The sequence below is a fragment of the Lepisosteus oculatus genome, chromosome 21, assembly GCF_040954835.1.
Source record: "Lepisosteus oculatus isolate fLepOcu1 chromosome 21, fLepOcu1.hap2, whole genome shotgun sequence".
Lineage (NCBI taxonomy): Eukaryota > Metazoa > Chordata > Actinopteri > Semionotiformes > Lepisosteidae > Lepisosteus > Lepisosteus oculatus.
In genome coordinates this window covers 10,118,267-10,131,831 of record NC_090716.1, presented here as the reverse complement: position 1 = coordinate 10,131,831, position 13,565 = coordinate 10,118,267, and the positions used below count along the sequence as shown (strand labels likewise).

Here is a 13,565-nt window from a genome sequence, read left to right as displayed (position 1 = left end):
TGTTTCTCAAGCAAAAAAAAAAGTAAAGGTGAGACTTTGGGCCAGATTTGACAGAAACATCATAGGAAATAATCTGCTCTTTTTATGGTTATAAAATTCAGCCTATGAATAGCCTAAAGTGTGCTATAAAATTGCATTTAGTTTAAAACCTCTCTGTTTAAAAGGCTTTCTGTATCTGGCCAGTGTCATCTTTCACTGTGGGCTCTGCTGGCTCTGTAGCTTTATCTAGTACTCTTCTTTTTCTGCTCTGTATTTCGTATCTTTATGTCTTCTTCTCTTTCTCTCTTTGTTCTCCTTTGTCTCCTGTGCTTGCCTCCATTTTTGTTCCAACTCCTCCTCCCTTCCCTGCGTAGTGCAAGAAGCCGAACAGGAGGATGTAAAGGTTGTAACGGACCCACAGGCACCCAGGTCTGCTAAAAAGGCAAAGTCAGCCCCATCAGCCTCCCAAACTGGCAGCGCCAAAAAGGAGAAAAAGGGGAGACACAAAGGTTAGCTGCATGCACCTTCATGGCCAGTTGTCATCAATAAGGATCTCAATGTTCCAACAGCTGGGGATCGTCCAGCTTTCTGTAAGACAACAGACCACTCAGGCATTCAAATATTCAAGAATTCATGCATCTTACCCTATGCTTGTCTCTGCTCGCAAGAGGAAAGGTCTTTGAACAATGGACAGGACTTTCAGCCACTGTGTACAGGTACTGGAATTGCGCTGCAGTCATCAGTAACAAAATCAGAAATGTGATGGAACCTGCAAAGAGCTTGACGTGGAAGAGATGTTCAGATCAGCACAGCTTGCCCATCTGGTTTGCATGTGATTGTGAAAGCATGGTAAAACCTTGTGTGGTGTTGAAAAAAGGTTAGCTGTGTGCAGTGTAGTGGAAAGTGCAATGCAAGAGAATTTGTTAGGGCCTGTAGCTCAGAAAACTGATGGCATATCCGGTTATTAGGACATAATGGGATACATTCCTCTTTGTGGGCCCAGTAGCAGTGGTTAGGGTCAGGGTTCATAACTGAAAGGTTCAAGTCCCTGCTGTGGACACTGCTGTTGGACACTTGAGCAATGTCATTTCCAGATAATGTTTCCAGTCCACCCAGATCTACAAATGGATACCATTTGTATCCATGTACTCCCCCCATGATGTGCTAGTGTTGCATCTGGGGGGAGTTACGTACAACCTACAGTATACCATTAACAGTGTACATACAGTATGTTTATTGTCTGATTGCTTAGTTTCAGAATTTGAGATAAGCTCTGCTCTGATGATTCTCCAGGCTTGATTATGGGACTTCTTAATACTTTTTACTTTACCTAATTAAGTGTAAAATGTTGTGTGGTCTAAGAAATGATTTGATGGCAGTTTTTCATTGAAAGTTGGCAGTATTATTAACTCCCTCTCCATCAGAGTTTTCTAATTACATTTTGGCAGGTACTGTTTTTGTAGTTATCCCCACAAGATGGTATTTCACGTTGCAGAATTATAATCATTGCAGGAGACCCCTAATCAGAACTGACTCCTTTCATATAAGCTGTCCAGTCTTTTTTAGTTTGGGCCTTTCACAATCCCTGAGATTTCATGTCGTGTAGGAATCAGTTAACCGTAACAGGGTGTTCTGATTGTGACATGAAAAACACAAATCTGATTGGATTTCTCTGGTTATCACATTGTTGCTCCATGCCCTTTGAAGAAAAAAAAAAACTGTGAGTTCACTGCAGTAGACCTCATTAGTAACAAAAAAAGGTCAGTGGATACAAACATCCTAAAGAAATAAAGAGTAAACAAATAATGACAGTGGCACTGAAATGCTCCCTGACCTGATTGCAAATTTATTTGCCTCCCTTGCTAATAAGTGTAAGGCAAAACAGACTCGGGAAAAAGTCAACACCTGTGTTATTTTTCCTAGTTTATTATGAATCACACAGAACAGCTTGTTACAAAAATAGGCATGACGCCTTTCCCACCAGGGACATCAGACATTGGCAGTGTTTTACTGACATACGTGTTCCTTATTTTATTTTATATCCACTCATCTGTTCAGATTACTAATTTCCTTTGTGTGACATTGACTTGCATTGAGATGAATGTATTTTTTAAAGCGCCTTTGAACGAAGCCTTTTTTAACCCTTTCAGAATCGTCAAATATGTTTATCCCCATTTTGAATAGAAATTAAGGTTTTTTAAAAGCAACAATACAAATGAGAAGAGGTTTGATACAGTCAAGACCTGTAGCATCTCATTTTGAGTTGCATTAAATAATGACACTTTTATAGCTCCTAGGATTATATATCTCTTCAGCTAGGGTTTTATATAACTCGTTAAATACCTTTAATTAAAATTAAACAGAAAGGTTTCTGTTTTGTTTCTCATTGTGGCCTTAATGACTTTATCACCTTGTCTCTTTCCCTCTGTGTAAATTTAAGTAGTTTTATTATATTAAGTGCTTGTGTTACTGACTATCTGAAGCATTAAGAACATCATGTTCTCTGCTGTTTATAGCTAATTGAATGAAAATAAGATAATTTGCTGATATCTCTAAGAGCTAAAGAAGGGAACAGACAAACTGATGCACTCTAGCAGGGATAAGCTTTTTAAAAGTGGGCTGATGTGTTTCTGACTGATTACTAATGCAGAGGCTATTTTGTGTCTATATTTCCATTCATAAAGAAAGTAATTTGTGGGAATTAATTTTCATATATGCATGATAGGTTTGTGTACTAAACTTAGAAAAAGAGTGAAGTGTGTTTTTAACTGGGGGTGCTTGTATTCTGATGTTCACCTTTGAAGAATTTTGTAGCAGTAAGCATTTTTGAATTTCTCACTTAGTGGTTCATCTACTGTAAGTTGGTTGTTGGTGAACATAGTGCTATGCTTCAGTAAGGGGTGACTTATCACACAGCCAGAGTCAACAGGTAATACGTCTGTGGATTGGTTTGATGACAGACAGGAGTATTTTGTAATCTGGCAGGAATCGATGGGCCAGCTGCCTTTCAGGATGAGGCACTGGACCTGGGCAATCAGATTCAGATCCTGACAGTGGGACAGTCCAGCATATGTGAGGGGGAAGGAGACCCAGTGACCAGTACACAGCAGCAGGGCAAGCAAGACCTGCGAGTCACCATGCAGAAAAAAGGTACTGGTCGCCCTATGGTCTGATTCCTTTGTTGGTCATTGTTGGTCAGTGTCGTTAACTACTGCTTTGCATTTGACCTGTTGTACTGGTCTTTGCAAATTACAGTTCCATTGGGCAGAACGTAAGGTTGGCACACAAATATATAAAAGACACTTAATTTTTTTATTTTCTTCAGGTGTTTAAAATAAGCATTTGCGAAGTAACACTTGCTTCTAAACTTTTTTCAGTAACTTTAAGTTCAGTAACTTTCTGTTCTCTCAGAATTTACTCAGTCCTAAATGCCAGAATATTATGGGTCTGGAGAAAAGAGCACAGCTCAGTGTGGCATCTCATTAAGAACTCAGCATGGCCAGCAAAAATGTAGCTCCTGTCAGAATCATTCATGTGGGCTCTGGCTCCAGCACAATTGTGAGAGTGCTGCCTGCAGAACAGGTGTCTACTGTTCCTACAACTCTGTGAATTATGTGATTAAGGCATCATATTCCTATGTGTTACTTATTCCTTTTTCCTGTATTCTTGCTGATCTGTATAATACTGTTTTAGAAGCACATCACTTTGTGGATTTTCTGTTTCCGCCATTCTTCATACAGCTTATTTGTAGAATTTCACAGTCAAATGTTGCTTCTCATTTGTTATATCCATTATAACTACGCAAATTATCATGGAGAACACTGAAATATGGTATACAGTACTGTATATGTACTCAGTATTTCAATTACATTTTGTTTTGAAAAGGCATATCCAGTAGCATGAACTTTGATGAAGAAGAAGATGAAGAAGATGAAGACAGCTCCAGTTCTTCTCAACTCAACAGCAACACCAGACCAGGATCGGCCACAAGCAAGAAATCGAACAAGGTACGCAGTGGCCTTTGGTCACTGATCTTTTCTATGGAGTTAAATCTCCAGTGACATAAGCAGACACTTAGACGCTGTTTCTCTGCTAAACATTTATATCTGTGCTACCAGACAAAATCTAGACAAATCTAGGTTAGAGCAAAGAGCGTTTATCCTCTTTGTGTCCTAAAGGGGAAGAGTAATTTGCAAATATCCTCAGATTTGAAGAACTGAGTTTTAGAAGTACAAAAAACATAAAAGAACTTAAGTTTGAAGATAAACTATATCATTATGACTTAGGCCTGGAAGAAATAGGAACTTCAAGCCATCAAGAGCAGGGTTTATAATTAGTGCATGGTGTGTAAGTCCGACTTTTAATGTAGCCTAAACCTTGTGAAAAACTTTTCCTCATTTCATTTGATGGTAAAAAACAGGATGTGTGGAAAATGTGAGAAAAGGGATGAAGAAATTCAATCTGCGCTGTTAGGAGACTCACATTACCGCGTGCTCTGTGTATTAAGATGTCACTTTACATAAGATGACATTTTACATGATAGTCATACTGCTTTACCTGTATATTTTCATAGCACTTCCGCCTGCAATCACCCCGTTGTGGAAAGATATGGGTTGATGTTTGTTGTCTGTCCCCCTGGCCTTCTCCCTCCCTCTCGCTTGCCGCCTGGTCCTTCAGGAAGCGGCGTCCGCGTCCACCCCCCCAGCCAGTGAACCCGCGGTGGACGTCGACGACCTGGAGGAGTTCGCCCTGAGACCGGCCCCCCAGGGCGTCACCATTAAATGCAGGATCACACGAGACAAGAAGGGCATGGACAGAGGAATGTACCCCACTTACTACCTCCATCTGGAGAGGGAGGATGGCAAGAAGGTCAGGCCGCGCAGATATTCACAGACTGATGTGTTTGGACCCAGTGCGGCATGTCTTGTTTTACCTTTCCTGTGTGCACTATTTTTCTCTCCTCGCTGTTGTGTGTGAGATGGGAAACCCGATTTTCTCTGTACACTGAAAGCTACTTTGTCCCCTTATTCCCCTTTCCTGAACCCTCTTCTTTCTTTGCCCTATTAATGGCACTTATGTTTGGCAAATACAGTATATTGAATTGCTCCATTTGAATTGCTATTGATTGCACAGCAATCCAGGGGTAGTCTAACTTGCTCCCTGTGTCTTCCCATTTAGGCTCCTTAAGACTAAGCGTCTGGGGATAATGGATGGAAATGGGACCACAGGGAATGTATTACACCAGTCAATGTCACATCACGGTGTTATATATTAACTGAATTTGACCACCATATTAGCTTGCATGCGCCCTGCAGTGATGACTTGTGATTTCAGTCCCCTCTGGCTTGTATTCCTCATAGCAACATGCTTCTACTGTAAAGCTCACCTTTTAAAATGTCTGGCAGATTTCACTGTTGTGCTTTATAAGTTTCCACCGTGCAGTTGGTTGAATAGGCCAGCAGAATTGTAAGTACTGTGTTGCTAAGTATTTCCTGCAACACACAACGTTCAGCAATGAGTTATAAGAATGTAATACCTAAAAAAACGTCTTCATTAACTACTATAAAACCAAACTGAAGAGTTATTTTATTAAATTTGCTGATATGAGGTGGCTGAATGCTAGTTCTGGTGAAGAAAGGTGTAGTGGTTCATGGGTGATCACCTGCGCTTCCAACAACAACTGGGGTTCTTGACACCGGTTCCCATCTTTAAGAGTGTGACCCAAACTCAATTTCCTCACATTTCAATAACTAGGAATAACAACACCCATTAAGTTTCCTGACAGGATTATGTAGTGTTTGTTCTCAATCTGGCTGAAGCTGCTTGGCTGAGGCCTGACCTCCTGGCCAGAGGACTCTCTGCAGAGAGCGGAGTGACCCAGGGGAAGCTGCAGAGGTGGAGATGGGGTGGAGTTCAGATGCACAAAGCCGTATATGAGGGAGAAAAGGGGATCATATACAGTATTTATAGTATTTTATGAGAGAAATTTATGTCAGGAGTGATTGCGAATTACTGACATCTGATTGAACTTGGTTGTCATCCCTCCCTATCTTTATAAACTCATCACCACATGTGGCTAGTTGTGTGTTTCACTGTGGTATGTATATAAGTCTAACATAATGATATGCACTCAATAAACACTGACAGTGCACATCTGCATATGTGAAATATGTGAAATGCTTCTTCTTTAACTCATTTAAATATATTTGTGAAGCATATGAGGGTGTTTGCATGAATTTACTGTAATCTTAAACACAAACCAAATCATTTCCGCAGAGTTTGGATCTCTTGTGTCTTGTTTTAAGGATAAAGAATGTACTGTGGTTGATAGTTATTCGGGTTTTGGATATGTGCCTTTTTTAGACTGAACCTCTTATTAAATACAGGCTATTAATCACAGCTCTGACATTGACATCCCCAGTCTCAATTATCTTCTAAACCATCAGTATGTGAAATCATGGTGATAAGGGGTTGATAGGGAAAATACTGCAAATTGCTTTATAGATTTTTTTTGCTGTGAATTGTTTTCAGCGTATTATAGCTGTCTCTGAAGGAAAGCTAAAAACTATGCTTACAACTCTTCTGGCATCGATTTTGATTTTTTGTTATATTAAAGCCAACCAGATAGATATCAAAAGAGCCATTAAAAGTAGAAGTAGTCTTATTTCTAAACCAACAAGCAACGCTATATTGTGTGTCACTGGATTTTCTCCAAGTTATTTTTTTCTTTCTTAACTGGACCAGAAATACTTCTGTTTGTTGTGTGCCAGAGATTACTGTGCAGGTGACATTCGCACAGGGAATGGCCACATCACAGAAAATCCACCTAAACATTTTTGTTTGTTCATGTCCCTGCTTTACAAGCTATCATTTTTTTGGCCAAGCATGTTTTGCACTAGTATTCTTCAGATGTAATTTTCTTCATGTAATGTCTGGCCTCGTAGATCCAGCTAATATGACTGAAATATCAGGGCACTGGAAAGGCAGCTTGTTGTTATGAGTTAGGCTGTGTTATGACCTTCTTCATTGATTGGCTTTAATAGTGAATTGGGCTTTGTTTAGGTCTTCCTGTTGGCTGGGAGGAAACGAAAGAAGAGCAAGACCTCAAATTACCTCATCTCCATAGACCCTACTGATTTGTCTCGCGGTGGAGAAAGTTTCATTGGGAAACTAAGGTCAGTCTCAGAAGACGGCTTCACAATGCACTTATGTGTTGCAGCTTTATCAAACCTTTTAATGTTTGCTCCAACAGTATCTTCAGAGCACAAAAATATTTTGAAAGTTATCTCATACCTCTTCATTTGAGTACAACATATAATTACAACTTGTCAGGCACGTCAGGCTCTTTTTCTCAGTTTCTTTCAGGATGTATTGGTAGACATGTATCTGTTGCTATTTAAATGTTGGGGAATGCACTTAGCTCTCTATATAATTATTTATCAATTACACTTCATATGTGTTATATTGTAACTACTGTGCTTATGGTGCTTTGTGGCTGAGAAGCAGTAAAATGATTGAAGGGAGTCCTTGATTAAAACTGCCCTCAGAACTGTGGATTCCAGGAGGTTATGCATATGTACCATATAGTCACCTTTCAAATAAACAATAAAATGTTGTGCACATTGAGATTCCTAGTTCTTAACATGTTTTTTTTTTATATATTCCTGTTTTGAGTTTTCTGTTTAAGAGAACTGGGTTATGCACCAGCACAGGTCTTTGGGGAACAAAAGACCTTATTGCTGCAGAATGAAGTCTCATTTATTTTCATATAGATTACTGATGAGCATCCACATCATTTTGCTTAGGAAGATGGATTACAGCCGTTACGGCATTAATGGAATGAGAAAATAAAAATGTCTCACTTGCATTTTAAACAGAGTGAGAATATTTTGGTCGTGAAAATATATAAGATCCCTTCCTCTTGTGGTATAATTACTATAGCGGTAAATGAAACACTGGGCCTCTATTTCAAGGGCACAAAATGACATTCGTGATCCTTAATGATAACAGCTTTGCTCTAGCTGCTTTGCAGGTGTGCTCTGGAAGAGGCTTTTTTCAAAAGACAGTACTCAAATGTCAGTTCAGATTCAGAGAAGTGACTCATCTATCATAAGTGAAGCTTATCTTGAAGTGTCAAATCCTCTCTCTCTCTTTTTCATTCTTTTTTTCTGTCATTCTGTTACTCGAGCAGTTCAGGTGTGGTTGTTAGATGAGCAACTGACCTTTTCAGCATTGTTAGCTATAGTTTGTTAAACTGCATTATGTAAGCTTGATTACATGGCAAGGTCATTTTAAGTCAGCTGAACACATTTGTCTGAGCTGGAAATACTTTCATGTTTAATTTTTTATGCCTTTACTCAAAATAAAATCCCTTAACAGAAAGACACACAAATTGCACTTCAGTATGATACAAGATACAATATTTTGCAGGACTGTATTGTTTTATTGTTTTTATTGTCTTGAAATAGATCAGGATTCTATGAGCAGCCATTTAACTCAGCCCTTTATGTTGCTGTAATATATTTGGCTCTGGCAGCCACTTAAGCCATTTCCCTGGTGTTTGGCATTGATTGAATAATCAGATTTGTAGGCTGCATCAATGACAGCTGATGTGCATTTTGTTTTATTGCTTGAAACCTGCTTCCTGGAGCCCATGATAATTGCAGCCACTTGCTTATGTATTTTTCAGATCAAACTTAATGGGGACCAAGTTTACAGTTTATGACAGCGGTGTGAATCCTATGAAGACTCCTTCCAGTGTAGAAGCAAGTAACCTTCGTCAGGAATTAGCAGCTATCTGCTATGTAAGTCCCTTTTTTCAAAGTTGACCTGCATTAATGATTTGAAGAAAGTAAAACATGAATGTGTCATAAGCAGCGTGTGCATTATCTCTTGAAACTTTCTGTGCCATTGGAAAAGAAAATAATAATTGCCAGTTTGGGGTATTTTTTTGGGGGGGTTGTTTAATTTCTTTGTGATCTCACAATGACAAATGTTTGATTTATTCTTTAAATTCATTATGCTACTTAAAACTGTAGTTTATCTTGATAAGACTCTAATACCATAAAAAGATGCTTCTTAAAATTGATGAGTACATTTACCTGAAAGACATTAAAAGTATTTTTATGAAATACTAGTTATATAAAATAATTGTTACTTTTTAAAGTAGAGTTAAAGTGTTTTTCCTCTTCATGTGAACAACTATTTTGTATTTTTATTTCATACATAAGTTCTCTATCTAAATCGGACTACTTTCTGATGACACCATGGAAGATCAGTTTTATCAGTGTTTTGCTTCAAGAAAAACATTTAAATACAAAGACGACTTATGCTGTTTTGACAAGTGTGAAAAAATTAATTGATTGACAATTCAGAGAGATTTGGATGTTATTTAATTATACATGTGGGTTTTTATTGAATTGGAAAGTTCAAACTGTTGTTAAGTCAGAAAGGGCTTGTTAGCAAAGACAAATAGTTACTATCTTGTACATATAAAAAAGGTAAATGCCAAAATTCTTCCTCACTTAACAACAAGTCTTGAAACTGTCAGTCTTTTGGTAAATGCAGTGTATTACGTTGTTTAAAAATAGTAAATGTAACAAGCCAATATTTCTCCGTGGAGTGGAGTGGTCCTGTACTTCATCTGTGAAACATGAAGCAATGAGACATCTAGTGTTCAGAAAGAGGATTTGCATTTTTAAAATAAATGTGATTAAATATTAACCCTAGTTAATGCCCATATTAACCCTAATTATCCTTTTTCCTGATATTTTTTAGGAAACAAATGTTTTAGGTTTTAAAGGCCCCAGAAAAATGAGTGTGATCATTCCCGGTATGAACATGGATCATGAGAGAGTCTCAATTAGACCACGAAACGTAAGTGCGTCAGGATGTGATATTTTTTTCAAAGGGAATTAAAAGAAGTAAACACATTCCTGCTCAGTCCTATCTGTTCACAGTCACTTACTGTCAATTGTGAAACAGCAACAAAATATGCTAAATCACTAAAAACTGTAATACGATAGGTAATGAATTGGAATGTAATGATCTAGAAAGAACTGGAGGAAAAGCATTAAAATACCTGTCAGGACAGTTCTCGATGGAAGAGTTTAGTGTCTTGATATGGAAATAATTGTTTTTGTTCTCCTTAAGAACTTCTCTTGTGGAAAATAGATTTTCTTTTCTTTGTACAGTTGAAGCAGCACTTATTTATTCATACCAAATGGTCTTTGTCTTCTGCATATGTTTATTCTTCACACACCTGAGTAACTTCTGTAAACCTTGTTTATTTAAATGACATTCTTTGCATGAAGAATTATATGCTGCTGAAACATTTATTTTTGTTTTATAATTTTACAGATCATAACTCTTAATCAAAGCATTTTTTAAATGTACTGTTAGTTTAACATTAACTGAGTAATTACAATAAAAACTGCAAACACTTTACATACTGCTTAAATATTTTGCATGGTATTTTATTCATCGTAGTACTAAAACACTATAAAATTGTATTTTATTCAGCTATGGCCTATGACAATAAGATCTGTCTATTTATTGTCTAATTCTAATGTCTATTGTCTAATTCAGATAATTATTATACAGTAAGTCAGTCTGAGATCAGAATACCTAGCGTGATGGATGGAAATTTTAGGTTCTTATTGTTAATTACTCTGTTTGGTTGTGACTGGGTTGTATGTACAGACCTGATACGCCTCTTCGTTTGACTTTGCTTTGCCAGGATCATGAGTCTCTGCTTGCTAGGTGGCAGAACAAAAACACAGAGAGTGTGATTGAGCTGCACAACAAGACCCCAGTCTGGAATGACGACACCCAGTCCTATGTCCTTAATTTCCATGGAAGGGTCACACAGGCGTCTGTCAAGAATTTCCAGATCATCCATGACAACGATCGTAAGTGTCCAAGATTTTCTCTTTTCTCTTTATTTCATAAGATGGGATATTTATTATTACCTAGTAGTAGAGGATTGGATCCTATTGTAATTTTATCATAAAGTTTTCCAAAGAACATGTTTAAGGAAATAGGGGTGCTTGATTTACTTTGTATGACTAGTTATGATCATGTAAATGTGGATATGTGTTATTGTCAGAAGGATTACCTTATGTGTTTCTGGGACACAATGCAGTACTTTCTTCTGATAAATGAAATGAAAGTACCACAGCACTTACAAGTGCTTGTGAGAGCTTTGAAAAATGGGGAGATTGAATCTCTGCTCTCAAACAGAATTGGTGCTTTTAATACCAAGATAAGAGCGCAACTGAAAGAACAGACTCCTTCTCAGACAAAGAACGTGTATCTGGGTGCCTCCTCACTGATTGTATTCTGCAAGCCTTTCCAAGGCTAGGGTCCAGCACAAAATAACCATAACAGCACCTAAACATACTTAAGAATAACAGCAGAAAAATACTATTAATCAAGGACACAAGAAAAGTTTAGTCACCGCCTAGTGTCCCATCAGAACCATATGCTAATCGGGTCTATTGGAGCCCATGTTACAATTCTGATCCGGTGGTCTTTACAGTACTATAACTAACCTAGATTTAGAGAGTTGCTAAGCTGCTGTTTTCCATAGCTTTTTATAAGCTGCAAAATATAAATACATAAATGAAGAAGTGGATGTTTTAAGGCTGAATGAAGGTTTCTACAAGCATTAAAGGGAAGGTCAAGTCTGGAAAGTCTGCGCTTTCCAAAACAGTGTGTTTGGATGTATTCGTCATATATGTTTCATTATTGCACTGATGTATTTATCTTCCAGCTGACTATATAGTGATGCAGTTTGGCCGCGTGGCTGAAGATGTTTTCACAATGGATTACAATTACCCCATGTGCGCACTGCAGGCCTTTGCTATTGCACTCTCTAGCTTCGATAGTAAACTGGCCTGTGAGTAAGATAATGGAGAAGATGTCCAAACTTTCCTCGATTTGTGTGGACCAGGCTGAGATCCCTGAAATGGCCTGAAATGCTTTAGACTTTTGTTTCCCGTGAAAAACTGCGGAGACTCAGAAGGTGATGACGTCCGATATAGTGGCCTTTCCACTTTATGGTTATATGGTGGTAAAGGCAATAGAACTGTGCAAAAGCTGCACTGTTGAGTGTGAGCTGAACGCTGGTTTTTGACTGTTCAGGACACTAGCAGACATATCCCCTGTGGATAGAAGATAAGCACAAGGAGGAATTCAATGTTGCATTGGGATCAGCTTTTTATAGATCACATCTTTAATGACATTTTTATTATGATCCATCTTTTCATTTTAATTGTTTGTAAGAGTGTTATTTTCACCCCATGTGAATTTACAAAAAGTGAGAAAGCTAAGTTTTATCTAATTAACTTGTTATAACTTAAGCCCAGGTTTGTCATGTTTTCTCCTCCACCTGTTCTTATGTATAGTTAACAAATTCAAAACAAGACCTTTCTTGGTTCTTCAAAATAATATTATAGGTAAATGATATTCTTTCCATGTGCATTCATTGCTCAACCAGCCAAGATACACTACTTCCACAAGAAAAATCTCCTGTTAACCTCATATACTGTACTGTAAATAATCCAATTAATTTATTTCTAATTATTTTGTTAGTGTAATTTGTCTCCCTTAAATTAATTGTATCACAATGAATACACACTGAATATTGTTAACATGTTATGTTGTGGTTCATATGTGACGGACCAAATAAGGTATTGTACTATGTATTATCCTGCAGTTACTGTACGTTTACTGCTTTAATGAGTGTTGTAATAAGTTTTAGCCAAATCTGCTTGTATCCTAAACAATTAAGTTACTGCTTTAAGCTAAAACAATTTTAATTAAGCTGATTTGAAACCAAACTGTTTTTTGAGGCAGAAAACACAAAATGAAAAAGAGATTTTTTTTATATTTTAAAAGTAGTTTGTGGTACTTTTTAAAAAGAGATTGATTGTGAAAAATAAAATATAAGTATATTAGTGAGAACTCTGGATGTCTGTAGTGCTTCTCTTAAGACAGCACAGAACAGATACACCAGACAAGCTGCTGTACTTCAAACCCACACTGCTTAGTGCTTAAGCAATCCTGAAATGCACTGTGGGTGCAGTCAGTGCTGTAATTTGCTGCTTCTACGACTTTCATACATTTGGTTGAGATGTTTTCAAAACATTTTTGTTGCTTTTCTTCAGTTCCAAAATTCAGAAATTATTACCAGCAGGTCATCAAGTGAAAAAGAAATACGTTCGGAAATACAAGGTGTAGTCAGAGTGTTACAAAGTACCTCTTTTCTGCCTCATCCTAAGCAACCTGTCCTTGAATGAGTCAAACTATCATCTGCCATCTGAAAAGGCACTTTAATTACAAATGCAGAAGTCCTGTAATCCTAATTAACATACCAATTTCATAGTAATTTTAAGACAAATTTGATCTAAAATATTTCTTAATTGTTCAGTCTTTTAACATAAAATTTGCAACAGTTCATGCAACTGAGTAACTTTGTCAACAACAAAATAATACTTAGTTTTATAGAGTAAGTGTTACAGTACATCTAATTATTACTGTAGATCTTGTACTCAGTAACTTCAGTCTCAAAGAGTGATTTAATT

The 13,565-nt window shown here is 37.4% G+C and overlaps 1 protein-coding gene across 3 annotated transcripts in view; it reads left to right on the top strand.

Annotated features, from left to right (window-relative positions):
• The window catches only part of tub (TUB bipartite transcription factor), a 64,746-nt gene extending 52,317 nt beyond the window's left edge, over nucleotides 1-12,429 (top strand). For 2 of the 3 annotated variants that reach the window (XM_015338438.2, XM_015338440.2), the window contains exons 4-12: nucleotides 354-488; nucleotides 2,965-3,129; nucleotides 3,865-3,986; nucleotides 4,657-4,848; nucleotides 7,042-7,154; nucleotides 8,669-8,783; nucleotides 9,757-9,855; nucleotides 10,718-10,889; nucleotides 11,753-12,429. In XM_015338438.2, the coding sequence (XP_015193924.1) occupies nucleotides 354-488; nucleotides 2,965-3,129; nucleotides 3,865-3,986; nucleotides 4,657-4,848; nucleotides 7,042-7,154; nucleotides 8,669-8,783; nucleotides 9,757-9,855; nucleotides 10,718-10,889; nucleotides 11,753-11,886 (1,247 nt within the window). In that variant the 3' untranslated portion in view covers nucleotides 11,887-12,429. The remainder of the gene's footprint in view (nucleotides 1-353; nucleotides 489-2,964; nucleotides 3,130-3,864; nucleotides 3,987-4,656; nucleotides 4,849-7,041; nucleotides 7,155-8,668; nucleotides 8,784-9,756; nucleotides 9,856-10,717; nucleotides 10,890-11,752) is intronic. The other variant, XM_015338442.2, reaches the window with a different exon arrangement.
• The last annotated feature ends 1,136 nt before the right edge of the window (nucleotides 12,430-13,565 follow it).